The sequence below is a fragment of the Nyctereutes procyonoides genome, unplaced genomic scaffold (genome assembly GCF_905146905.1).
Source record: "Nyctereutes procyonoides isolate TBG_1078 unplaced genomic scaffold, NYPRO_anot_genome, whole genome shotgun sequence".
In the NCBI taxonomy this organism is placed as follows: domain Eukaryota; kingdom Metazoa; phylum Chordata; class Mammalia; order Carnivora; family Canidae; genus Nyctereutes; species Nyctereutes procyonoides.
Genome location: NW_026575120.1, coordinates 35,037,911 through 35,064,588, shown reverse-complemented (window position 1 = coordinate 35,064,588; position 26,678 = coordinate 35,037,911). Strand labels below are relative to the sequence as shown.

The following is a 26,678-nucleotide window of genomic DNA, read 5'->3' as shown; positions in this document are numbered from 1 at the left end:
GCCAGGTATGTGAGTACAGCAAAGATCATCCAAGCAGCCAAACAGTCAAGTGACTGCAAGCCAGCCAAGATCAGCCAAGTGCAGACAAGATAATCTGAACACTATAAACTCATGGACTAAATAAGCATTGATTGTTACAAGCTGCTGAAGTTTTGAGGTTGTTTATTATACACCATTGTTGTGCAATAGATAAGCGATCTAGCATTTATCCTACAAAATATTGTCAGCCAGAAAATACTGTCTCATCCCCAGAAAACATGTCATACATTTGAAGACTCATTTTTTCACTGGCACTATATGAATTATAAATTTTCTTTTTATAAGACTGATAGATACCAGATAATTGTCAAAATAAGGACTGTTTCTCCCTTATATTAATGTTAAAAGACCCAATTTGTAAATGTAAAGGTAGGAAGTTCCTCCTACTAAGATGTGGGATTTTATTTTGATACTGTTAAGGGATTATGTTTAACCTGTAGCTAACTGGGGATGGATTTATAAAATTCAATATATTTTATTGAATAAATTAAGACTATTTGTCTTACCTGAGTTGCTGTAAAGTTTGCCAAGAAATAGTTTCCATTTTCATAGGTATCTGCAAACAAGAAAAAAGAATGAGCAACTACTCATTGCTTCAATGGTAGCATATAATCTTGTATACAGTAAAGGGGTCACAATTACTGATTAGGATAATCATGATCTCTCTGAGGAACACTAAGGATAGTGGTCAAGTCAAGGATAGTAGTCACTAAGGATAGTACTCTTTCACTCCAGGGTAGTGTGGGGGTGTGCATATGGAAGACAGTTTCAGGCCACGATCAAGATGTTGTAAAACCAGAAAATCTTAGTTGAACTAAGAATAGATACCCCAGATGAGGAAATGTGGAGGCTACTGACTGGTTTTTCCTTTGCCGATGTAGTAAGCGCATAGCCGTAAGAGTTGACACAGCTGTGATGATAAAGGCTCAAAGCAGGGGAGAGTGGTTAGGAAGTCAGGCTCTCAAGTCAGATTGACATGGATTCAACTCCCTGCTCCTACCCTTAGTGGCTGTGCAATCTCTGGCAAGTAACTTAACATCTTATCATCTGTAAAATGAAAATAGTAGCACCTAGCTCGTGGCGTGCTTCAGGAGCAGAATAAGTGCTCAAAATGTATTCTTCACTATCATTAGCAAAGTCATCATCATCTTCATTTTCATTATTCTTCTCTCCCTACTCTTAGATCACCCTACCGCAGTGCCATAGTTCCCAAGCCCTCCTGCCTATACACAACTTACTCCATCAATTCTTCCTGAGACCCTCTAGAACTCCATCCTCCTAGAATGCTACTCACCAATAGTTTGGCCATCATCCCAGAATAGTTGGCCTTCAGCTTCCCCATTGTCATCCAGTGCAACAATCAATCCCATAAATTTTTGTCGGCTATGAAAAAAAGGAGTTATTTTTATCTAGATTAGAGGTTGTAAGAATGAAGGATGGTTTCTGTTGAAAGTATTACTCACCCAAAACAACAAAAAAATTAATGGATTAAAATGCACATAAAAATGCACATAGAGTTCTAAAAATAGGTAGGTTAAAAGGCATCTTCTTTACAAAAGAGCTTATTGCACACCCCTTAAATATTAAGGTTTCCTACATGGTTTAAAACAATTTTATTTTAAAAATTATACACATGAATGTCTACTATATAACACATCGAAACATGAATACCATTACACTGAGATGTACTTAGATATTTGTCTGTGGAAATATATTTTCCAAATAGAAATGGATTCCATCTCAAAGGATATATGTGCAAACCAATTTTTATTAAAGAGTCCTATTTAAATTATTTTATGCAATGAAAGAAAATATTTGTTTGAAATTTTGAGGTGGTTTCTTTATTTTTATTGTTTTTTTAAAGATTTTATTTATTCATTCATGAGAGACACAGAGAGAGAGGCACAGACATAGGCAGAGGGAGAAGCAGGCTCCCTGCAGGGAGCCTGATGTGGGACTCGATCCCGGGACTCCAGGATCATGCCCTGAGCTGAAGGCAGATGCTTAACCGCTGGGCCACCCAGGCGTCCCTGAAGTGGTTTCTTTATAGAAGCTTATAAATAATTATGGTAAATAAACACCAAATATGTATAATTGATGTCCTTTGATTTGAATACATCTCAAAATACTTAATTTTTAAAAGATTTATTTTTTAATAATTAATACAAATTTGTTAGACATGGTTTTCTTATGAATTAAAAAAATAGATACCTAAACAAATACACATATAAGATATGAATTCCTTAGGAAGAAAACCACCAAACAACCCTTCAGTAGCTTCCTGATTGCTACAGAATAAAATGCAATTTCTGTCTTGGCATTTACAACCTTCCATGACCTGATCCTACCACGCTTGAATTGCATTTATTTTGCATTTCATCCCTCTCCCTATCTGCACTCCAATTAAACTGAGCAGTCTACTACTCCCCAAACCAGACTCATTTTTCACCTTTAGCTGTTTAATACTCCCAGAATATTTCTTTCCTTGTCTTCATATATTCAAATACTATTTATTATTCAAGACTCAGCTCAAAGCCCTCTTTCATATGAAATCATGCTTTATACCACAAGGCTAAGTTAACATCTTTTTAAATGGTTATAGTTTTTTTTTTTATGTGTGTCTCTCTTGACATAGCATGTTCCCTTTAATTTAGTAAATGTACACAAATATATGAATATAAATAAAATATATAAATAAAAATAAACTATATTGAGTTGACCAAAGCAGACTTCGAAATAAGTACTAAATCATCCTTGGACAGCCATCACAAATCAAAGAATTCATTAATATTCCCAGCTTTTTTTAATAATGTGGAAAGAGGTAAATGCTACTGTCCTCAAGAAAATTTTTGCCCAGGGGTGACTGAGCAGCTCAGTTGGTTAAGCATTGGATTCTTGATTTTGGCTCAGGTAATGATCTCAGGATCATGAGATGGAGCCCTCCAACTCGGTGCTCAGCATGGAGTCTGCTTACGATTCTCTTCAACTCCCTTGTCCCTCTCCCCCTTCTCACCCCCATGTGCACTGTCTCTCTCTCTCTCTCTCACGAAAAGAAAAGAAAAGAAATTAAAAAATAATTTTGTCCTAGGCTTTGGACACAGAGCTACAGATAAAAGATCTCCCTAAGACTGACTTCATGAACGCAACCTCCCCTAAGTCACTCAGAAGGTACTTACAGAATTGAATCAATGAGACCATCTGTAAGTGGGTTTATTTATCCCCTGAGCCCTGGTTAAGGCAAGCAGCTCCATTCGAGGCGACCTCATTACAAAGGTGAGGCCAAGGACAAAGGGAGGCCTTTGGGACCATTGGTCTCCTTACCTGGCGTGAGTGTTCATCGCAGGCTCTTGCCAAGGCAGGATGTAGCCTCCTCTGATGTGAAGGTTGATGTGGTCAAGGGGAGCGTTCAGGATTTTCCACTGCCCTGTTGATACACTGCCAGATTCCTAGAAGAGAAAATACAGGCAGGGAAGGATGAAGATAAAGAGATGGAATGAATGCTGCGAGCTTCAATACAACAAGTCTCGCTAAGCCTGCTGGAAAGTCAGCAAGAAACAGCAAGTCAAAGGAGAAAAATCGCTGATTTCAGCTTTGTTTAGAACTCTGGAAATCTAGTCTTTTCTCTGTATCCTCCAGGAAAGATGGGGGTGGAAGAAAAGTCACTGTGATATGGGCGGCAGGTTTTACCTAATTATGCTTTTGTGTATACTTTTACATAAGCAAATCTTGCTTAGCTGTAAGGTTGAAAACTACTGCCTTGGAAATGAGGTGCCTCAAAGTCAAGAGAACGTGCTGGCCACCCTTCTAGCCAGCATGGGCCAGTCTGATTCTTCACAAAATGTAGGTTCTTACCGTGCTGTAGTCATACCAACGAGCTCTGGGAAAATAAGCGCTGACCTGAAACTTGTTCTGAAACATAAAATCGACATGTCATTATGCATATTCCAATAACTTAATTATTAAAATCATTATTAAAATAATTATTAAAATTCTTTCTGTAGAACAAAACTACTAATGAGAATTTTATTAATGATTTTAAGAGTATGGGAAGTTTGAAATGGAAAAGATCTGAGAAAATTCTTCAAACATATAGAAAAATTCATTTTTAAACAAGGTACACTTGATGAAGATATGGGGTAATGAGACACTAAAATGAGAAATCAGTTGGGGTTGTGAAGTTTTCATTAATGGAGATTTTGAAAAAAGAAAAAGATCTCCCTTAAATATTCTAGAAAGATGTTTACTAGAAAATAGCTAGTAGTGGGACAAGATGACCTTTAAAACGCCCTTCTTGTACTTTATTTTTATTTACTTTTTATCTAATTTTTTTTCCTTCTTGTACGTTAGATTGTGTAACTGAGGGTTTCTGATCTCTGATGGAAAACTCACATTTTCCAGCACAGGGCTGATTAAGATGGCAGGGCCCAACATGAACTGGCAGTCGATGACCCATGTTTTACGGTCATTTGTAAACCTTCAAAAGAAAAAATACGAGAATACCCAGCAGCCTGTGAGGACTGTGGCAGAGGACTATCCCCAAGACCCAGCCAGAACCTCTGCTTGGGGAGACAGGCTGTACTCACTCATGGAGCAGGGGCCGCACAACGGTGCTGCCCTCCACGTGAGCTTTATGCATCAGAGTGTAGAGGTAAGGCAGCAGGGTGTATCTGGTCTCGAGGACTTTTCTTGAGAACATCTCGAAGGTTGAATTCCAGGCCACAGGATCTTGTCTCTAAAAAGGTAAAAGAACATGTGGCAGATATTTCTTTACATCATCCTAATGGTATCAGAAAAGGGTCAGCAGGCACGTACATGTCCCACATACCAGTTACTGGGATCTCACCCTTCATTTCTACCCCACCCATTCTCTTCCCCTTGCTATCCTGCTAATCCATGCTACTTGCTTCTCACTGTTTATCACTGACTCCTAAGTCCCCTGTACAGCCCTGGAGAGACGGGTCTCTATGCAGCATTGACAGAGCGTGGATGGATTTGAATAAAATAAAAATTCTCCAAAGAAAAGGAGCTGCTCTTGTTTTAGCCCCATAGGGAGCTCTAAACCCCTCTGTCCTCATAGGCATACATCCCCCAAGACATGAACAAAGGTCTATTCTTGAGAATTGCTTATAATTCTGGGGTTTTGAACTCTGTGGGTTTTATAAAGAAGTGGCGGTTCTGATTTTTATGATTTTTTTTCCTCATCCTACTCAGAAGTATGATACTTTTGAGGGTAAAAATGAATTTGTGATTCAAGGGCACAAAACATGGTGGCACCAAGCTGCTGCCTCACCCTTGTCCCCATGGTGTTGTGGTTTCTGGAAAATGGATAAAAGGCCCCCAGTTGCATCCAGCGAATACACATCTCGTATTCGGCATTTCCAAAGAAGCCACAAATATCTGCTCCTGTCTGAGAAGATGCAAAATCAGAGCATGAGGTGGGACATTTTGTAGGTTTCGGGCACTCTGGGGTCTGACTGGTTAACGACGGCCCCAGTATAACTTACATACGGTATTCCAAAGAGACTGAACTCCATCATGCCTGCAATGAGAAGACACAGCTGTGTTGGACGAAGCAGCCCTTTCAGAGGGTAGGTTTGCCCTTTCTCTTCCATACCCTATTTGGAAGCCCTGGGCCACCTATGATGAAAATATCGAAAGATGGGTATAGACTATAAACTAAAATTCACACCCACAGAGAAGTCAGCTGCTGCTGCTTCTGCTGCCCATGTGGATGGTACCTGGACATAAGCAATGCGGCTGCCAGCACACAACCCAGTCCCCTCCCAGCCAGCAGAGGCCCCTGGGAGTAGGCCCACACACCAATGATAGACTTCTTCAGCTGGTCCCACGCGGCCGTGTTGTCACCCAGCCAGTGGCCTCCCCAGCGGCCAGAAGAGGGGAATGTGGAGCGGGTGATGACGACCCCTCGCTGTCCCGTCACCTCCTGCACAGCTCTGATCGGAGGGGAACAAGGAGGTGAATTGAGGGTGAATTTGAGGGTGGACAGCTATGGAACTACATTACAGAGAGCAGCCCCAGTCTGGAGTGTGAGGCGGCAATGGCACTCCATTCTGAGCCAGAAAGCATCTTCCCCAGAAGCATCTGGTGTTTAAAAGTGATGCTAAGTGTCATGGCAGGACTACTGGAGATCTATCATCACTTAAATGTGGATTTCCTTTCTTTAAAAAAATTAAATTGACTAGTTGTCTACATAGAGGTGGGAAGAAGGAGCCGAGGGAGGTATGTGACAGGTGTTTACTTTAACCCAGGTAACATCCTGGTCACTCCCATGTACATGGTCTAAAAACCATGATAGACATATCATGGAAGGTTTATAGACATATCATGAGGAAGGTTTCCTTGGCCTCCTTTTACTGTTACAAAACTGAGGCTCAGAGAAGTTAGACAATGTGTCAGAGGACATTTAAAGAGTAAGGAGACAGATCTGGGATCCAAATGAGAGTATGTATGTCTATAGCTCTTCGGCAATATTCTCTCTCTGTATTTGTGGCTACTCCTCACAAAGTGGGATAAATTTGGCACACGAGGACAAATACACACAAAAGATGTTCAGATATGTCCATATGGATGGTGGATCTTTTGCCTGCAGCCTCAGTAAGAAAATAAAAACAATTGTCTGAGAGAAAAATCAATGGAACAAAAGAGAAAGTCTATTAACAGATCTGAGTACGTAATTCAATCCACACATTTGCTGAAGGAAGCATTATAAATCAATAGACACAGATGAATTATTCAATAAAGGATGTCAGGAAATGGGGCTAGCTACTCTGGTGGAGATTAATCCATTAGGTCAGTTCCAATATTTCACACCAACATAAATCCCCACGTGGATGGACACACACACACACACACACACACACACACACACACTCACTCCTACACACAAATCTGAATGAGAGATAATGAAGGCCTGAAATAAGGCAGGGATAGACAGGAAGGGTGGATGTGAGTGATGCAAAGAGCTCGGTCACTGGCCATTGCAGAACTCTAGAAATTAACCAGCTCTAGAAAGAAATGAAAATTCTCTATCCAAGGGAAACTACTAAATCTTGGCAAGACAGTGAGGCCTGTGGGATTTGAACTTGGGGCTGTTCCCAGCTGACCCCATCCCTAGTGCAGTGGCTCCAAAAGCCAGCAGCCCCGGCAGCAGCCTCAGAGGTCTGACCTCTTTGGAGGCTCTGTTAAAAGCACCAGCCCCAGAGCATAATTAATACTTTGCTTTTAGCTTCCAGACCCCTGGAGAAATCTCTATTCCCACGGTGTTGTGGCCATTTGATTGGACTCACAGCGCAACTCAGCAGGGGGAAAAAAATAATTCTCAAGCTAGGGAATTACCAAAACAATAACAATCTTCTGGCACCATCACAGGTATTCAGGTTGGGGTTCAGTTGGGACAAACAAAGCTTGGCTGGTCTTAGAGTACATCCTGGAGAAGTAGAACCACGGAGCACTTTATAAAGCACCTACATATTCCTGGGGATTGACAGGACAGCATATGCACAAGGCTCTGGGCATGCCTGGGAAAGAGCCACGAAAGGAGAAAATTCCAGTGACTCACTGGCTGGACCCGAGATCCTGAGTCAGCGGGAAGTGAAAGGTAGTGCTGTCCTACAAATTGCCTCAAGTTGAAGGCATGGCTTTTCATACTTACCCCTTGGCAAAGGGTAAAAGACATAGAAGCAAGGCATCCAGGGGACCAGGGAGGCCTTAACTTTCCCTTCAGCTTGACTACACTTTAGGCAGGCTTCTTCCTTTTTTTTTTTTTTTTTTTTTTTTAAGTTTTTTATTTATTTGTTTAAGTAATCTCAACACCCAGTGTGGGACTTGAACTCATGACTCCGCGATCAAGACTTGCAGGCTCTTAGGACTGAGCCAGCCACTCTAGGAACACACTCACTCGTAGGTGGGTCTGGTCTGGGCCCATCCGTACAGGCTGTGAACGTCATAGTGCCGCACCCGTGAGCCATCTGGCAGGATCTGCTCACTCTCCATGCACAAGGTCTTGATGCTCAGGCCCTTGTCCCTGGACTCCAAATCTGAGTGGAAATGCTGAGTTAACTTCCCAAAATAACCTGCTTTGTGCATTCACCAGAAATGCTCATTGCCTTGCTTTTTCTCCATTTCAATCAACAACTTTGTTACCAGTGACAGTTGGGATTTCAAGAACTCTTTTGTCTAGAGAATCAACATCCTGTGACTTTATAACTAATGAAGGGTCAGGACACAGTGAGGAGCTGGGGAAGGCCCGCTTCATTTTCTTCTGATATTTGTAGAATGCAATCAGAGCCCACTTAACAGCACAATAAATTCCTTTGTTATTAAGACTGTTTCTTCCACTAGATGGTACCATTCTCAAGGGAATGGATCTCGTTTCAACCAACAGTATTAAGGTCTCCATTTTCTGTTTTTGGTGGATTTGTGTGTGTGTGTGTGTTTAAAGATTATATTGATTTATTCATGAGAGACACAGAGAAAGAGGCAGAGACATAAGACATAAGACATAGAGGTAGAAGCAGGCTCTCTGTGGGCAGTCTAATGCGGGACTTGATCCCAGGATCCTGGGATCAGGACCTGAGCAGAAGGCAATGCGCAGCCACCGAGGCACCCAGACATTCTGCATTGTGTGGTTTCTTTCATAATACATCATGTCATTATTTCTCTGCCTGATTAGTAATTTACTCTTGTTCAGGGTAATCTATGTTCTATTTGGGATTTTGTGTCATGTGTACAAGTACTTTCTTTTTCCAAAATTAAGGTTCACTTTGACAGGAAGAGGCAAACTTTCAGAGTTTTTGAGTAGGGATGTAATTTGAGGAAGGAATCATTTACATACATGGCATATAGGGTGGATTATTAAGAATTTCATCACTGCAGCCTTTGACAGATCCATTCACAAAGTTTGAGGGCTCATTCATATCCTGCAAAGAGTCAACAAACATTCTGTGATGTCAGAGGCAGTGGGGCCTTTTCTCTGGAGGACACTGACCTCACAGAGATGAACACACCCTAGGTAAGCCCTCAGCTAGTCATTTCATTGACTTTGTTTACTCTGAGGCATTGACCCAAATGGAATCTAAGAATCTATGTTCATCTAAGTAGAGTGTTAAACTCCCAGTTTACCTGGCATTTTTAAACTTGGGAGGATCATTTCATAGTAGCACAGATATGGAGATTATGCTGGATCCATGACCTTAGGAGATTTCTTGAGACATCTCCCAACACAAGAAGGCCATCTTTGTTTTCTTGTGTGTGAATTATACACTTTTTTTTATCGTGGCCAATGGTTGCCATTACCTTCCTTTACTCTTTCTCAGTCTAATTCTGACATCAGCAGAGACCAAACACAGGAGGAGTGTCTCGCTTTCTGTGGTAGATGCAGTCCTGAAGAGTTGTAGGTAACTCAGAAACAAATATGGAGATCAAATCATTCTCGGGGGCTTATTACTTAAAGGCAAGAAGTAGCCGTTCCTGAGGTGAATGTTCACTGCCTACTTTATTTGCAGAAAAGTTAAGATTTTGTAAATCGGACTACCTTAAACCAGACATACTAAGGGCAAAGGCAAGTATTTGGGGAACTGTTTACTATTTTGAGTTTTTCAGTTGCATCTTCTTTCCAGCAGAACAAATATCCCAGAGTGATCATCTCCCTATTCCTCAGAGCTACCCATACCTCTTCACTACCTGCTTTGCCTGTTCAGGCTAATATTTCATATGTCTGCTTTGGGCCTATCTACCTACCCCAAGAATAGTGGCCAGAGAAGCCCCAGGGCTGATAGTGGGCTTATAGGTTTGTCTCTGGGTGAATTATGAGCTTCTTTCAGCCTAGTCCAGACCTATGAAGCTCTTGAAAGCTAGCCTAGAATATGCTCAGGATTTCAGGCCACTGGACAGTGAGGAAGAAAGTTAGAACACTGATATGCCTCCCATCCCTAGGAGGACACAAATAGAACAACCTTTGGACACACATATCCCACAGACATCTCAAGAAGCCCTACTCTTAAGCCCAATTGACAGGTGTGACAAATATCTGAACAGGCCTTTGAAGATGAGTCTGTACCCTCACTATGGTAAATATCTATTGTCTCGTGAATTCATGCCTTGCCCCCACTAGCTCTACCTGTATCATAAGATACAGGACTGTCAAGCTCCTGTAGTGTTAGCTTCTGGGTAGTTTGACCAATGGGAGGCACTGGCCAGCGACTGGAGGGTGGGAGATAAGAGAAGCTGGGGTATTTGTCCCTCTCCCTCTTTCTCTGGCAGCATCTCCAGCAGTGGCACATCTCTTCCACTGGCTCCAGCCACAAGCATGTTCCTGGGCAGACCCACAATCATCTCTGCCTCTGGGGGTCCAGCACCTCAATTGTACAAGAGTATCCCTTCTCTCTTACTCCTTCAGCCTTAGTTCCCTCTTTTGCTAGTCTCTGAATTGCCTCTCCATGGTTTGACTGCCAACATTTCCAAAGAAAAAACAAGGGCACACTTACAATCCACAGTCCATCAAACTTCAAGCTCTTTGTTGAGTCTCGAGGGTTTACATAGAGCTCTTTTATTTCCGTCTTCCACCATGCAACTGTGCTATTACGTAAGAAGTCAGGAAAAGCAACGTGGGCTCTGTAAAGCTGTAAGAGTAACACATCCCCTCACACTGGGTCTTTGCTTATCCAGGAAGGGGAGTCTGGGGACCAGGAAGGGGCGATGAACAGGTCTTTGTGCAAGGGTCTGAAACTAGCCTCAGCTCTGCTATTGCTTCTACAGAGTTTACTGGGAACACAAAGAGATCAGAGAAGGCTGATTGCCTTCTTTATTCTCCTAGAAGGAGGTTATATAGTCTTAAATCTCCTTTAAACATGAGATTCATTTTATTACTGGGTCTTTAATCATATGAACTGGAAAATTAACTGTCTGTGTCTAAATAATCGAACTTGAGATATACAAGTGTTTTTTCTACACTGGCCAAATAAAGGAGACCAGTCATCCAGAGAAAAGTGAGCTGCAGGGTGAAGGGGATGCTACATGCCCAGAATGATGTGACATCAAGGGCTGAGGTCAAAAATATTACTCCTTTTAACTGGCTGGCATATTTTTTTTTATATGGAGACAATTCATTAAAAAGGCTATTCATAACCTCTCCAGTGAAAATATTTTGGACTTCATTATTTTTCAAGCAACATTGGATTTAAACAAAATATAACCTATTAAAGGCACGCATGTGGAGACATTTCACTTGATTTCCTTCTACACATATCCAGTTTAGTTGCTTATTGTGTTTTCTGTTTGAGGATCTCTTTCTACCAAGAAATTACCAGTTGATAAGCATGCTCAGAGAGCTGCTTAACCAAGTTCTGGGATAAAACTTATAAGTATCCAGATGTTTAGGGCAATGTGGACAAAAATCTGCATGTAACTATACCTTAACCTGAGTTTCATGGTCAAGGGATGTATCCACATTCACATTGGGTAGATCTGGCCAAACCTAGAGCAAAAGAAGAAAAATTAAGGCCTCTAAAAGGCATTGCATATGGATCATGAGATGATTCACATGTTAGACTCTATTGACTTGCATCTCCATAAAATTCTTGAAGATCTTTGCCATTAATTAAATTACAAAATCTGAATATGTGAAATTCTCTTAGGGGAAAATAGGTTGGGGTCCCTTGACTCACTTCATAAATTTTCAAAATGATTAAGTTCAAAAATGAAATGAACTAAATCTTTTTTAAATATATCCTCTAAACAATCACCTTTCAAATGATTGCTCTGTGTCTGTCATAGACATATACAAAATTCTCTTCATAAATTACAAATTTAAAGCATGACTCTAAAGAACTAAGATTGAATTCACTCACAACCCATAAACTTCGGTTCAATATGCTTAAGCAGCATTATCACTTATTGGGGACCCCAAATATACATAGCATTAAAAAATCCAGAGTTTCAACCAATCTCATCTATAACTAGAAGGACATTAACTATATACATTCATTCATTCATCAGCAAACATTTACAGAGCACTTACTATATATGATAGGCACTGTACTATAATCTGTATTTACTGAGATTTAAGTAAGATGGTCCTTGTTTTCTTTTTTTCTAAAAAGGATGTATTTATTTATTTTAGAGAGAGAATGAGCAGGGGTAGAGGCAGAGGGAGAGAATCTTCAAGCAGACTTCACTGAGCCTAGAGTCTGACACAAGGCTCTATCCCAGAACCCCAAGATTATGACCTGAACCAAAACAAAGAGTTAGACTCTCAAGCCACTGATTCACCCAGGTGCCCTGATAGTCCTTGTTTTCAAGGAGTTCACAGATAAAATGTGCATGCTAAGTGACATGCTATCCTCTTGAGGATACTAATATAGAAAAAGGAAGAAACAGGAGAGCTAAACTGGTCATTGAATGCTTCATAGGAGTATATATTTGAGTTGGTCTTGAAGGGCAGATATTATCTGCCTAAGCTGAGAAGGCAACATTCAAAGGCATGGTAAGCATGGCATGTATCTAGAACAACAGGAAGTAGCATGATACAGTAATGGAGCAGAGTCTGAATGCTGACTAGGAGCTTCTATCATCTGGGGTCAGGAAGTTCGCCCACAATCCTATTGCTATAAATCAAACAGATGAAGAACCGAGGTCACAAAAAGGAACTAAAGGAGACAAAAGGAGGAGAATCTACAGGACTTCATGGTTTATTTAGGAATGAAGGATGCAAGCATCATAGGTAACAGATGAATGCAAGCTTTGAGTGGGGGTGCCTGGCAGACACAGACTTCAGAGCTATTCTTAAAGGAATTCTTTAGGTTGTTACATGACCAGCTGACATGCATAAGGGGTAGAGCACCAGAATATTTCCAGACAATAAAACAAAGCTTACTGATATTTTAGAGAATTAGACCTGTAACCTTGGTCTTATTAATCAGCATCAGGCAAATTTCTACTCATTCATAATTTATTAATTACCCAATATATTTTGCCAAGATTTATAGACACCTTTTTTAATCAAGACATTCAGTTGCTGATTAATGATGGACACCTTCTCCCAAGGCTTACCTTTCCCCAGACAATGTCATTCTTGCCAGGCCATTTGATGAATACATTGTTTTCCTGCCCTCTGGTGAATGGGAGATACTGGGTCTCATTGCCAGAAATGGCTGGGTCCTGCAAAGCAAGGGTTTAAAACAGAGAACATGAGAAGAATATCTCCAAGACAAAAAAAAAAAAAAAACCCATAGATAATTTGCCTCACATCTATAAAGTTCTCGAGGCATTAAGTACACTTTTTGAAAACATTCCTGGAGATAACCAAGTTGATAAGACATTTCCCTCCCATGAAGAAAGCCGATTTTATTGTGCTTCCACAGTGTGACATCAACACTCCTGAAGAACATGAAGCTTCTTTCTTCTGTGGCCCAACTTATGTATCCAAAGTGGCTTCCCTGTTCACCCCATTCCATACATGCCTCAGTTACTCTATATAGTATCCTATTTCATAATTGTCACTATCTGAAGTATAAACCGCCACTATCTGAAATGATCTTTTTTTATTTTTTTTATTTTTATTTATTTATGATAGTCAGAGAGAGAGAGAGAGAGAGAGAGAGAGGCAGAGACATAGGCAGAGGGAGAAGCAGGCTCCATGCACCGGGAGCCCGATGTGGGATTCGATCCCGGGTCTCCAGGATCGCGCCCTGGGCCAAAGGCAGGCGCTAAACCGCTGCGCCACCCAGGGATCCCTGAAATGATCTTTTTTAATGTTTATTTAATGGCTGTCTCCGTTTGATAGAATAAAATCCTTGTAAGAAAAAGGACAATGTCTTATTCGTTAATTTAGATTACACACACACACACACACACAATTTTTAGAACAGTGATTTTCAAAGCCCCACTATTTAATTAATACTTGAACGAATGAATGAATAAAAGTCAGCAAATAATGTTTCATTTTTTGGAAGCTAGAAGGGAAGACCATTTGCAGGTAACTACTTCAGTGTTTATCAAAGTATAGCTTCCAATGCAAAGTAACGAATTAGGGTTCTGGATCTTAGGTCAGTTGTTTGTGAGTTTAATTAGGAAGAAATAAGTCCCCTGAGCCTCACCATTGCTGGGTAATGATACAACTGGAGTGGGTCTTGAATGCCTTAAGGTAAAGATTAGACTAGGATATAGCTGTTCCCAGGCACAGCCTGAAACAGTCAGGCTTTTTGGATGTTGTTGCTATAGTCAGTGTTTCAGTCCACAGTTCTAACCCTAACCAAGGGAATCCTAATAATAAATTACATCCCAGTGACAGTTGTAAAAAAATCAATATTGCAAAACATAACCTTTTGAAAGCCAATTTTCATTTGCTCTGTCCTCCTTTGTTTATTTGCTTTTAAAAACTTAAAAAAAAGCAATTATAGTGTCACAGGAAGTTGAAAAAAATGTACAGAGAAATCTCATGTACCCTTAATTTAGTTTCCTTCAATGGTACTATTTTAAAGCCATGAACACAGAAACAGGAAAATGGGCTCTAATCTTCTAAATACTTACCAGAATGAGAACGAATCTCATGCCATCTTTCTTCATTTCGTCCATCAGGAGACTGAGGTTTTGGAAGTTGGGGCTGAGAGTGAAGTCCAGCTTCCGGTCCATGTAATCGATGTCTACATGCTGGACATCCTACAGGAAGGAGCAGCAAGATGCTGGGGATCCTATAGCAGTACCCGTCAGGGCACACAAACAGCTCTGCTAACTCTAGCCCAGGCCCCTCCTAATTTGTCCCATACCACCCCCACCCCCCACCTCCAATCACTGACTTTTCAATTCTGCTGATTGAAATTATTTTCTGATTCCTACATACAGATCACCTGTCCCCATCCTTTTCTTTCTGTTTCTCTAACTGGAATTCTCTTTCCTTTCCCTCCCTTAATTCATGTCTTTTCCACTCTTCAAACTTGGTGAGCCTATCAAAGTGCCAGTTGAATGTTCAAGGGTAGAAAGCACAACTTCTCTGAGAATCAGAAAAGACTATATATCTACTCCCCCCACCCCTAGTAAACCTTATTGGATTTATTCACATTTAGAAGTATATTATTGTATAGCTTTCTAGACTGTGTATATTTCTGCCATTCCGTTCGGCTGGATGGTCTTTGAGATTAGAATATTGTCTTCCTTTTTCTCTAAACAGTACCAACCTAGGCTTCTGCATGCGAAAGTCACTCAATCCAAGATTGGTGACTGATGGCTAGCATGGTCAATATCCAGTTTAAAAAAAGAGATGCTGCTTTTTAGCCTGAAGAGGATAATCACTTGTATTGCCTTAAGACTCTAGGTAAAACTTGTTTGGGGAGCAGAGACTTGTACAAAAGTCAAAGCATGGAAAAGAACAAACTGTCATGTTATTAACACTGATCACTCTGGTGAGGTAGATCTCTGGATTTTTTCATCTTTTAATTTTCCTATCTTTTCTAATTTGCATTTAATAAGTATATGGTAGAGTAGTATATAAAAATAAAATACTTGAAGCCTGGATGAATGCTTCAAATTATCTTTGATGAGAATATCATTACACTTTATTTTCATCCAGTCAGTATTTGTCCTCTAAACTCTCAGAAGGTGGACTGAAAGCAGAGAAAGAGCATGAGTGATGAGAAACTGATGATTATGGAGAAGGAAGGGTATGCTATCTTGGAATTCTGCTTGCTGACAGCAGTGGACTGCACTTCTTGGGGCTTATGAAGGGGACTACATTGCCATTGTATGATATGCATTTGTGTGCTTTAGAGAGGGTAAACACTTGACTTTTACTGCTTTCTTTCATATTGTCATTTTTTATTAATCCTTTCTAAGGACAATCACAGTATAATCTAGAATTGTCATCCTCTTGATGTGATTCTCACTTAGCGTCATGGCTTAAGACCAGTTGTGCCTAGAGCGGGATATTCCTGGCAAAAGGCAGTGAGTAACAATATCCTTCAATCACACTGTTAATCACTGAAGAATTAACGCAACTTTCAATTTTGAACCCTTGATATAAAAGGGACGCGTGAAATTCAAAAAGCAATGTATTCCACACAAGACTAGCTCCACAACTATATTTTCCTATACTGAAGTAGTCATCAATAATTTCCCCAAAGACATTTTCAATCTGTAATTAGGTGCAAATTCCCATAACTAATTAAACCACAGACTGAGTGGGGGATTCATACATAGGGAATCTGGGCCGCCATCATTGCGTCATACAATTGGGAGATCTCAATGTCATTCTGGTATCCATAGCGACTTAGTTGGAATCCCAAGGCCCAGTATGGAGTCATTGCTGGCCGACCAATCAACTAGAAAAAAAAAAGAGAGAGAGAAATGAATCCAGGAAGACTTTTTGGGGAAGGGAAGAAAAGGCTTATACTTGAAGCAACTTGAGCACTTCTACTGAGCCCTCTCCAGTCTAAGAGGCCTCTTCCAAGAAAAATAAGGAAGTCAAATAAATATGGAAAAACCATCAGCATGCAGAATGACAGAATGATAGAAAGTCTCCCGTGTTGTGGAGCTCCACTCTGGGGATGTTGAGAACTCAGGAGTTATTACCGATTAGAGATTCTTAGGTTACTTAGCACATAATTAAGAGACATGTGGGGTATCTTTATGCCTTTATACCAGTAAGACTAAAACCTAACTCCAGGAAAGACAGCAATAATGTAGTAGGAATACCCAAGGGTGATAAAAACAAAAAATTAACCTATCTCAGTGCTAAGAACATGGTAATACCCAATAAACATTTGATGGTTTATCAATGCATAAAATGAATTCCAACCTCAGTGTATTGTTGAGTTACAAGCTCAGGGGTTGGCCCCAAAACAATATAAAAGTCCAAAATTCCTCCTGTGGTGCGGTATGTCAGGGCAGGAGTGGGCTGGAATGACACATCTGTTAAAAAAAAAAAACAAAAAGAAAAGAAAAGAAAAGAAAAGAAAAGAAAAGAAAAGAAAAGAAAGAAAGAAAGAAAGAAAGAAAGAAAGAAAGAAAGAGAGAAAACAAGGAGTCCTTGGAGTGTATATCACCCAGATAAGAAATTTGCCCTAAAATGTACTCTACTCTCTCTCTCTCTTTCCCTAATACCCTCCTCCTCTGGAAAGTCTTCTCTCATGTGGTGGAATAGATGGGTTTGCAGGTATAAGAAACATAATCTTAATCTCAACATCTCACATCTGCTGTGAAAGGAAGTTAAACTGTTACAGTAAAATAAGGTCATGCAATTTGGTCAAATTTTTACGCATAATACCTGGCCTATAGCTCCTCATAAATCTAGAAGGAATGAATGAAGAAATGAATGGAAAGTCAGTTTATCTGTCCCATTTCCCTTGCCCTTGAATTTCTCTACTTCTATTGATATCCCAGACCCCAGGAAAATGGTCACAACTAGTTATGGTGATACCCAAGGATCATGCCTCTGTCTTACCCATGGCATTGCTGTTTAGCAGGAGCACTCCATGGGCACTGCCATCTTCCTCCAGTGCCATGTAGTACGGGTGGACACCATAGGAATTCTTCTTGTACTGGGAGAGTCATAGGGGAAAGAAGGCAGTAAACACACACACACAAAATCCAAAAAGTTGTTTCTATGTCATAGCCCAAACAGCAAGTTTCTACTCAATATTAAAGATTCAGCACAATGTCACATCCTTTATAAAACCTTCCTTAATCTTCCCTTCTACCCAAGTAAAAAAATTCGGTGACATCCCCCTCCAAGCCCTCCTCATTTATTATTACATACTTCTAATATATTCCTGATTATTCTGGATTATCATTACTTCTGCATCTCTCTCTCTTATTAGCCCATAAGCGTCTGGAGAACAGACAGCATTTTATTAATTAAGACATGTACCTGACACATAGAATATACTAAATAAAAGTTTTAAAGTAAAATAGTCCACGGGGGAAAAATATGTCTGTCTTCTAGGAACAGAAGAATATAACCTGTGGCTTATTTCATCTGAGAACAGAATTTATCAATATAAGGTGAAGCTGATTAATTGGGTGCTATATATGTACATACAGATTAAGATAAATTTACACAGGGAGAAAATGATTGAGAATCTTATTTTTCTGTGCTTACCGCTGGTGGCTCATCACGAGCAAACATTCCCCACATGGTCCAGTTCATATCTCTTCTGAAAGCTGTGTGCTCCGTCTCCCCAAAGCCATATATGTACTGAGAGGGGAGGCGAGTAGAAATGGAGAGGAACATGTCGTTGAAGGTGAAGCCAGGGAGCTGAGAATCCCAACTGCAACACAAACATATCTCCGCACTACACTGATCATAGGCCAGAGCAAGCACAGGGCACACAGGGGAATTCTATTTGATTCTGAAGCCTCCTAAAGGAATGCACCACTGGATCCAGGTTCAAATACTGTGAGAGGACACAGCTTGTACCAATGGCCATGACTCACTGCCAACGTTTTGTCTTTGCATTTTTGTTCTGTGGTCTGCAAGGCTGAGATCTCATTTTCTGGGTCATGGGCTCCTTGTAGGCAAGGACTATGTCTCACTCATCTCTTTAGTTATCATTGCCTGGAGTATTAGTTTGAATATGTGCATGAATAAATGAACAAGGTCTAAGCAAATTTCCCAACAGAAAAGTGCGAAGTTCTCAGAATGGCTTTTCTGGATGGGCCAAAGGAATTCTTAGCAAAGAAGGCAACTGACCAAAGTCATAAACACACAGTCAAAGAGAGCCAAAAGCTGTCCATATGTGCATGTACAGGTGATGGTTTTTACATGTATGGGGAACTGCAGCCCCAAGAAAAATCCAGACCTTCACTTCATTCCATTTGGCAGCAGGACAAGGGATGAGAAATGACAACTCTTTTCACATTTAACATTGTGAAAAGGCTTTAAGTCTACAGCACTGATAGAAGCAACGATTGTAAGAAGCTGTTTCTCTTTCCTTAGTAAAGTTTTCCCTCTCTCTGAGTCTTCTGTTATTTTGTAATGAGAGTATATAGAGCTGATTTCTATCCTGTGAATTATCTATCACACTTATTAAAAAGAGTTTTCTGCTCTACTTAACAAGAGCAATGAGTAGAACATGCATTTTTCTTTTTCTGAAATCAAGCAACACTTATTTTAAGCCTCTGATTAATTTTTCTTGTTGAGTTAGTGACTAGTAGAAAATGGAGCAATAGATCTGCTCCGTTAAACACACACACACACACACACACACACACTTATATTGTCTCTAAGATTAATATTTCATGTACATTAATTAGAATCACCATAATTAGATCTAGAACCACTTTAATGAGAACTAAGTAAATAATACTTACATTACAGTGCTGGAGTTTTTTCGTAGAATCTGGATCCCAAAAGGATTGTTCTGAATCCTGACATCATACAGACGGTTTTCAGGAGAGCCAGATGGAGAAGGAGGGGTGTTCAGAGGCACTGGGACCTCATACCTTTTGTTTGTGGGATCAAAGATCTAACAAAGAGAGAGAAGGAGACTTTCTGATGGAATAATATTAGATCCAAAATGCCTCCTGCCAGCTCAAATAATTCAGTTCCCATGTTTTCTGGCCAGTTTGAATCATATTGGGAGGCATCAAATATCCCATAACATATAGATATGAAGCCCCTGCCACCTACAGTGCCCAATATGGATCCTGAACTCCAAAATGCCTCAGAAATACCTATTCAAAGGCAGGGAGGGCACTTCCTCTAAATAATTTATGAATTATGTGTAAAGAATTTCATGGATAGAATATCTGCATGTATGTTTATGTGTATGTTTATGAATATGTACATGCAAGTAAATGTGTAAGGTTATGTTTGAGCATGTATGTATATATCAGAAATTAGAGAACTGAGTTTTTATATGGACTCAGATCTTACTGGCTGAGCCTCCAGATGCTTAAGACAAGTTTTGTCCATAGCCTTGCTTCTCAAAATTGTGTTTCTCAGACCAAAAGCAGCAGTATGACCTGGAGGCTTGTGAGGAATGCAGAATCTCAGGCTCCCCCACCCCTCAACCTCCTGAATCTGAATCTTCATTTTCACAAGAGCCTGGGTGATTCCTCCAACATTACAGTGTGAAAAGCAATGTTTAGAGCTGAGTTGTCTAAGGTGGTATTGTCACTGGTGAGGCCCTGTAACCTCCTGAACTCAAGATTGATGCCCTGAACTCAGGAGACTCCTAGAAGCTTCTGCCTGTCAGTTTCATCTTTTAGAAACTTAACTAAGGAATTTCTAGAACAGGAAAAGAAACATTTGAGGAGATGCCTGCGTAGATGAATCTGAAAGTGTGGCACAGTTACCTCAGCTTCATTATGATGTTAAAACCCCCTTCTGCTAGTCATCCCAAGCCCTAACAAGAGAAGCCTGCTTGTCCCCATTGGGGAGTGACTGGCTTTGGAAATCATTCCCTGAGATCTCCTTATTTGGACACATAAAGATGACCTGGTGAGGCAGCTCCACCTGGCGTAGTCGTAGTCTCTGTCTGTAATTCACCCAGCATCGGACCCACCAGCCACTTGTGGCCATTAAAGACTTGAAAGGTGCTAATCTGAATTGAGACTCACTATAAGTGCAAACTACACACCAACATTTAAACAGTTTGTATGAATAAAAGATTCTAAAATATCTCAAAAATTGTGTTTGGATTACATGGTGAGGTAATCAGCATCTCGGTTAAATAAAATGCTATTAACGTGAATTGCACTTGATTTTTTTTCAAATACATTCTTAGGAGTGTGGCTATTAGAAAATATATGTGGTTCACATTGTACTTCCCTCCGAGCAGAGTTGTGGGTCTCAAAGTATGGCCCCTTGACCCATAGTGTCAGCGTCACATGGAAGCATGTTAGGATTGTGGACTCTCAGGCTGGAAACTCCGGGGCTGAGACCCAGCAATCTGAGCTTTACCAAGACCTGTGGGTGATTCTGATACTCTCTGAAGTTTAAGAACCACTGCTAGAGAAATAACTCTAACATCAGAAGTGAATTAATGCCACTTGTGTGAGTTTTCCATGTAGCAGACACATTTTTCACAGGGCTAAGAAGGGGTTCTTTGAGGACACTGCTGACTGAGCAACTTGACAGTGCAGGCCATCCACAACCCTGGTGGGTCCAAGGTCACATCCCGGCTCTACCATGCTCCTAAGTCTCTGATCTTGACCTCTCTGGGCCGTGTTGCCTTTATCTATAAAATGAGGGATTGGACACAATGGTGATTCAATGACTTTCATCCACCTGGAGCTGTAAGAATTCCATGTTGAAGATCAGAACCTTCACCACCTTGGCAATTACCTTGAACTGCAGCATGTTTTCTGTGTGGTAGATCACGCTCAACTGGAGGAAGCTGACTGTTGCAGAGAGAGAACCAGATGCTGAGGCTGCTCGGGCTGAGTTGGGGGCCCCCAGGTAGGCAAGCTCTGTGGTGATGCCCGTAGGCAGGTACTGAATGTTACTGGCGGCGTAGCTGGGGATGGTATCGTAGTAACAGGTGGGCACGCCAGGAAGAGTTGTGGACTGGAACAAGAGGAGAAACTCTCCATCAGCCTCTAACACTGCACTTCAAGGGTCTGATTCCTAAAGAAGTTGGTTCACACAGACTAAGTCTTTTACACCATGCCCGTTATCATGGCTTGAATTAAGTTCCCCAAAAGATGTGAAGTCCCACCCTGGTATCCGTTTAGATCTGAGTTGGAAAGTGACCTTATTTGGAAATAGAGTCTTAACAGATGATCAGGTTAAATGAGATCATTGGGATCAGCCTAACCCAATATGACCGGTGTCCTTATTTAAAAGGGGAAATTTGGGCACAGAGATAGACTTGCACCCCATGAGAACCCCATGTGAGGATGAAGGTGGAGATCGGGTGATATTTTTATAAGCCAAGGAAGACCAAAGGGTGCCAGAGAACCACCAGAATCTGGGAGAAAAGTCTGGGACAGATTCTCTCTCCCTTTTCTTAGAAGAAACCAACTCTGCTGATGCCTTGATCTCAGACTCCTAGCTCCCAGAACACTGAGATAATAAATTTCTGTTGTTCTAAGTCACCCAGTTTGTGGTACTTTGCTATGACAGTGCCAACAAAGTGAATTCATCCATTTAAAACACATGCTCATTGGCCTCCTCCACTGGGTGGCAGGGAAGTGTCAACAGGAAGCCTGATCTGGAGACTGGAATCTTCAGGCAGGCTTCTGCTCCCTGTGTAGTGGCCTCACTGCCCCCATTGGACCTTGAGGTAGTTACTTATTTTCTCTGACTTTCATTCTATTTTTCAAATGAAAGATATAGTTCTAGCTTACCTTCCACAAGGGCTGTCTAATATGTGAAAGAAAAAATGACTTCAAATACTCAATGTACAACACATACCCAATGTATTATTGCTGTGTTAAAAATAAAAATGGGTTTTTAAATGCTGTGGTTGGAGGAAAGAGAGAGCCAGAGTGGCAGTAAGTGTCTTCTGATTCAGGATATCTGAGGAAAACACCGACACCTATCATACGGAGTTAGCAAAATAATTCATCAGTTTTTAATAAACTGATGACTTATCAGTTGATAAGCGTCATTTTCTTCCTGAAGGATGATTACTCTTCAACCTATCAACATCTGGGAAGTGTTTCTAGGTGTCTAATTACTCATGGGATACTTCCTGTTCACTGTGGTAATGTGCGCCCGATCATTACCTCCCAAAGGCACCCCCGCTGCCTGCAATTCTCCTCAGAGACAGCAGGGTCCTCAGGGTAGCAGTTGAATTTCTCCAGGTCACTGACTGGAAGGTTCCATCCAATGGAGAATTCTTGACCAAGTACCAGTCCCTTGAGATCACTGATCTTCACCACCTGAGGAAGAAGAAAGGAAGCCACGTGACAAACAGAACGAGGTTGAACCACCTGGATAATGTCCTTCCCTGATGATCTGGAATGTGAGCTAGCCCTTCATCCAATACCACTTTGTCATGGGTTACTTGAAATATTATTTTTTATCCTTTGGGGCTTTTGACCTCCCTGTCGGGAAAATGAACTTGGCTTATTCTTGACCTTTCTCACCTCATGAAGTCACTGTGGAATATTGAATGGGAAGGGCTTCCATCAAGTTAAGGAGTACAGATCACAGGTAGGGCTGCCTGTCAGATTTATCGCCCTCTGGGTGTGGTGCTCACACATTGTAATAATGATGGCAGTAATAACAATAGTTAAACTTTACTGAGCATTTATATGGGCCAAGCACTGTGATAATCACTTCATATGCATTATCTCCATTGATCCTAGAAGGTAATCCTATGCTGCAAATTATATGGAAATTTCATTTCACAAAATAGAAAACTGAGGTTTAGAGAGATTTAATGCTTTGCCCAAGATCTCATAGCTAGGTGACGGCAGAGCTAAGATTGGCAACCAGGCTCTTAATTTTTTGCTCTCTGTACCTTCAAAAATGAAAGGGACCTGCCCTAAGAAATGGTGAATTTCCCAGTGCTTGAAATATTCAACTAACAATTGGAACCTTTTGTTAAAGATTAGCATGCAAGGGACTCATTCGATGAGAGCAGAACTGGATTACTCCTCGAGTTCTATTCAACTCTCCTTTTCTGTAGTGTGTCAATTGTGTCTCAGACAAAGAGAGTCTTTAGCTTAAATGAGAGGACAAACATGTAAATACGCTCCTGAACTAGGCCAATGTACTGAATCATATTTACACTATCACATCTGGGATCAGTAGGTCTAGTTTTAAATCTACCCAGAGAACTGCCTTCCCTCAGGGTCCCAACTCCCACTGTCCCCTTCAGCGTTCTGATGCCAGCAAAGCTCCAGAGTCCATGTTTAGCACGCGTGTTTCTCCTGCTGCAACGGCCCTGTAGTATGGTAGATTTTGCAGCAAGCCAGCTGTCTCTGTAACTGCCCAAAGTCAAAAGAGCAAGAGAGAGCTGGCTGTCAGAATCTTAGGCCAGGGCTTTTGACAAGGGCCCTGCAAGGATGGAAGAATCTCCTACCTTTGATGAAACATTGTAGTTAACATTTGAAATGGGGGTAGAAGAATTTCTAAGTAAGACAGTAAAATCAGTAGGTTGCTTGTCCATTCCCAAGATTATGATATCTGTAAACATGAGGTTGTCAGGGTCCATATATGTATTATTTATAATTTTTGCCTGTAGCTGGTTCTAGGAAAAAACACACACACACACAAAAGCATCTGTTTAGAAATTGGGTACATCACCAAATACCATCAACATCTTTCTTTCTGACATCCAAGGTATGTCCTTTATCTCTGAAGCACTAATTGGTATGTGGTGATCGTCCCCAGGGAATTTGTTGATCCGGACTTTTAATGGTCTTCAATCTTTTTTTTTTTAATTTTTATTTATTTATTTATGATAGTCACAGAGAGAGAGAGAGGCAGAGACACAGGCAGAGGGAGAAGCAGGCTCCATGCACCGGGAGCCCGACGTGGAATTCGATCCCGGGTCTCCAGGATCGCGCCCTGGGCCAAAGTCAGGCGCCAAACCGCTGCGCCACCCAGGGATCCCAATGGTCTTCAGTCTTACAGTAACATTTCATGTTTGCTTGATTCACTGGTTATTTATTGATTCTATTGCTCAAGAAGTACGTTCCTGACATCACAGAATTTCCAAGTGAGCAAGATGGGTACTCAGAAAACGAACAAAAAGACACCAGCACCCACAGAAGCCTATTGGCAGAAAAAGATGAAGACAGACAGACACACACACACACACACACACACACACAGAATGGCCCAAATACTGTTTTTCCTTTTTCTTTTAATGATAATGAGAATAGGAACTAAAATTTATGAACGTTTGCTCTCTGCCAGGCACAGTGCTCAGCACCTCATTCCATTCTGACAGCAAGCTATGAGGCTGAAGCTACAATGAGCCCATTCTTCAGATGAGAAGACTGAAGCCCAGGGGAAGCAGACAACCTTCCCAGGGAACCACAGTTCAAAGGTGATGAAGTTGAGCTCTGGCCAAGGTGGAACTGAAGACTGAAGAAAAAAAGGGGGGGGGGCATTTTGATGTTTAAAAAGATTAGGTGACCCACAAGTGTGCCCAAATGATTTTTTGCAAAGGTGCAAAAGTACTAGTGGAGAAAAGAGAATCTTTTCAACAAATGGTGCTGGGATAGTCGGCCATCCTGAAGCCAAAAGTCGAATGTGTACCCAAATGTCACACTGTGTGTAAAAGTTAACTCAAAACAGATCACAGACTTAAATGTAAAAGGTAAAACTAAAATTTTTAGGGGAAAATATTCAAGTTCTAGGGATAGAAAGAGTTTTCCAGTGGACACCAAAAAGCACAATCCACAAAAGAAAAAAAAAAGTTAAATTAGACCCATCAAAATGTAAAACCTCTGCTCTGTGGAAGACTGTTGAAAGAATGAAAAGACATGTCTACAGGCAGATAGGAAATCTTTACAAACCATGGATCCAACAAAGAATTCCTCTCTAGAATGTATAAAGAACTCTGAAAACTGAACAGAGAAATCAGCCAAAAATAGTCAATGAAAAAAATGGCCAAAAGAACTAGACAGACATTTCACCTAAGAGAATATACATGGAGGCAAATGAAAAGATGGTCAACATCATTAGATATCAGAGAAATACTAACTGAAACCACAATAATATGTCATTATACCCTTATCAGAATGGCTAAGATTTAAAAAAATGTGACAACATAAATGCTGATTATGATGCAGAGAAACTGGGTGGGAATGCAAAATGGTCTGGCCACTCTGAAAACCAGCTTGGCAGTTCCTCACAAAATGAAACATGCAACTCCTGTAAGACCCAGCAACTGGCTCTTGGGTGTCTACCTCAGACAAATGAAAACCTGTCCATAAATGTTCAAAATAGCTTTATTTGTAATAGCTACGACTGGAAAAAAACCCAGATACTATTTATTAAGTGACTGATTAAACAAACATCTGTATCTTGGAATGCTCCTCAGCAACCAGAAGGAATAGGCTTTTCATATGCCACAACTTGGATGAATTTTGAGAGAATTTTGCTGAGTGAAAGAGAAGCCAGTTCCAAGCTTACATGCTGTATGATTCTATCCACATAACATTCTTGAAAGGACAAGATGTTTCCATGAGGAGAAACGGGGTGAAGGGGACAACGGGGCTCTCAGTATTATTTCTTACAACTACATAAGGCTCTAGAATTATCTCAAAATAAAAAGGATAATTAAAAAAAAACATGCTTTCTCATTCTTTATTCTTTCTTAAAAGAAAGGCAGAATAAAGGAAAGAGATCCCCCACAAAAGAAATCTTTGCTCACACATAATCAGACTTCCAAGAAAATCAAATTAGAATTCTCACATCCTCTGCTAGCATTACTGCTTTCCTTCCTGTTGGTCCCTTTGGGAGACAGAGACAAGGCAAGTGATGATCTATAGTTTTTGGTATCTCCCAACCTCTCAACACCACCACTTAATACCTGTGTCCAAGGCCAAGTTTGGGGGCTGGAAAAGAAGGCCGTTATGGGAGAACCTCCGAAAGGCCCCATACCACTCATCACCCCTACCACATCCCACATATACTTGCGTGGGAACACACACACACACACACACACACACACACACACACACACACCATCCTCCCAGGACACATCCCAGAAGCCAGGACT

The 26,678-nt window shown here is 40.8% G+C and overlaps 1 protein-coding gene across 1 annotated transcript in view; it reads right to left on the bottom strand.

Moving 5' to 3' along the window:
- The window catches only part of LOC129515796 (probable maltase-glucoamylase 2), a 76,165-nt gene that overhangs the window by 9,263 nt on the left and 40,224 nt on the right, over window positions 1-26,678 (bottom strand). The window contains 23 exon segments of the mRNA XM_055334811.1: window positions 546-595; window positions 1,334-1,422; window positions 3,361-3,485; window positions 3,892-3,948; window positions 4,429-4,513; window positions 4,623-4,771; window positions 5,330-5,446; window positions 5,544-5,578; window positions 5,860-5,993; window positions 7,958-8,096; window positions 8,894-8,978; window positions 10,545-10,679; window positions 11,471-11,533; window positions 13,108-13,215; window positions 14,587-14,715; window positions 16,245-16,370; window positions 16,847-16,959; window positions 17,492-17,588; window positions 18,149-18,317; window positions 19,360-19,514; window positions 21,338-21,559; window positions 22,723-22,878; window positions 24,027-24,194. Coding sequence (XP_055190786.1) covers window positions 546-595; window positions 1,334-1,422; window positions 3,361-3,485; window positions 3,892-3,948; window positions 4,429-4,513; window positions 4,623-4,771; window positions 5,330-5,446; window positions 5,544-5,578; window positions 5,860-5,993; window positions 7,958-8,096; window positions 8,894-8,978; window positions 10,545-10,679; window positions 11,471-11,533; window positions 13,108-13,215; window positions 14,587-14,715; window positions 16,245-16,370; window positions 16,847-16,959; window positions 17,492-17,588; window positions 18,149-18,317; window positions 19,360-19,514; window positions 21,338-21,559; window positions 22,723-22,878; window positions 24,027-24,194 — 2,706 coding nt within the window.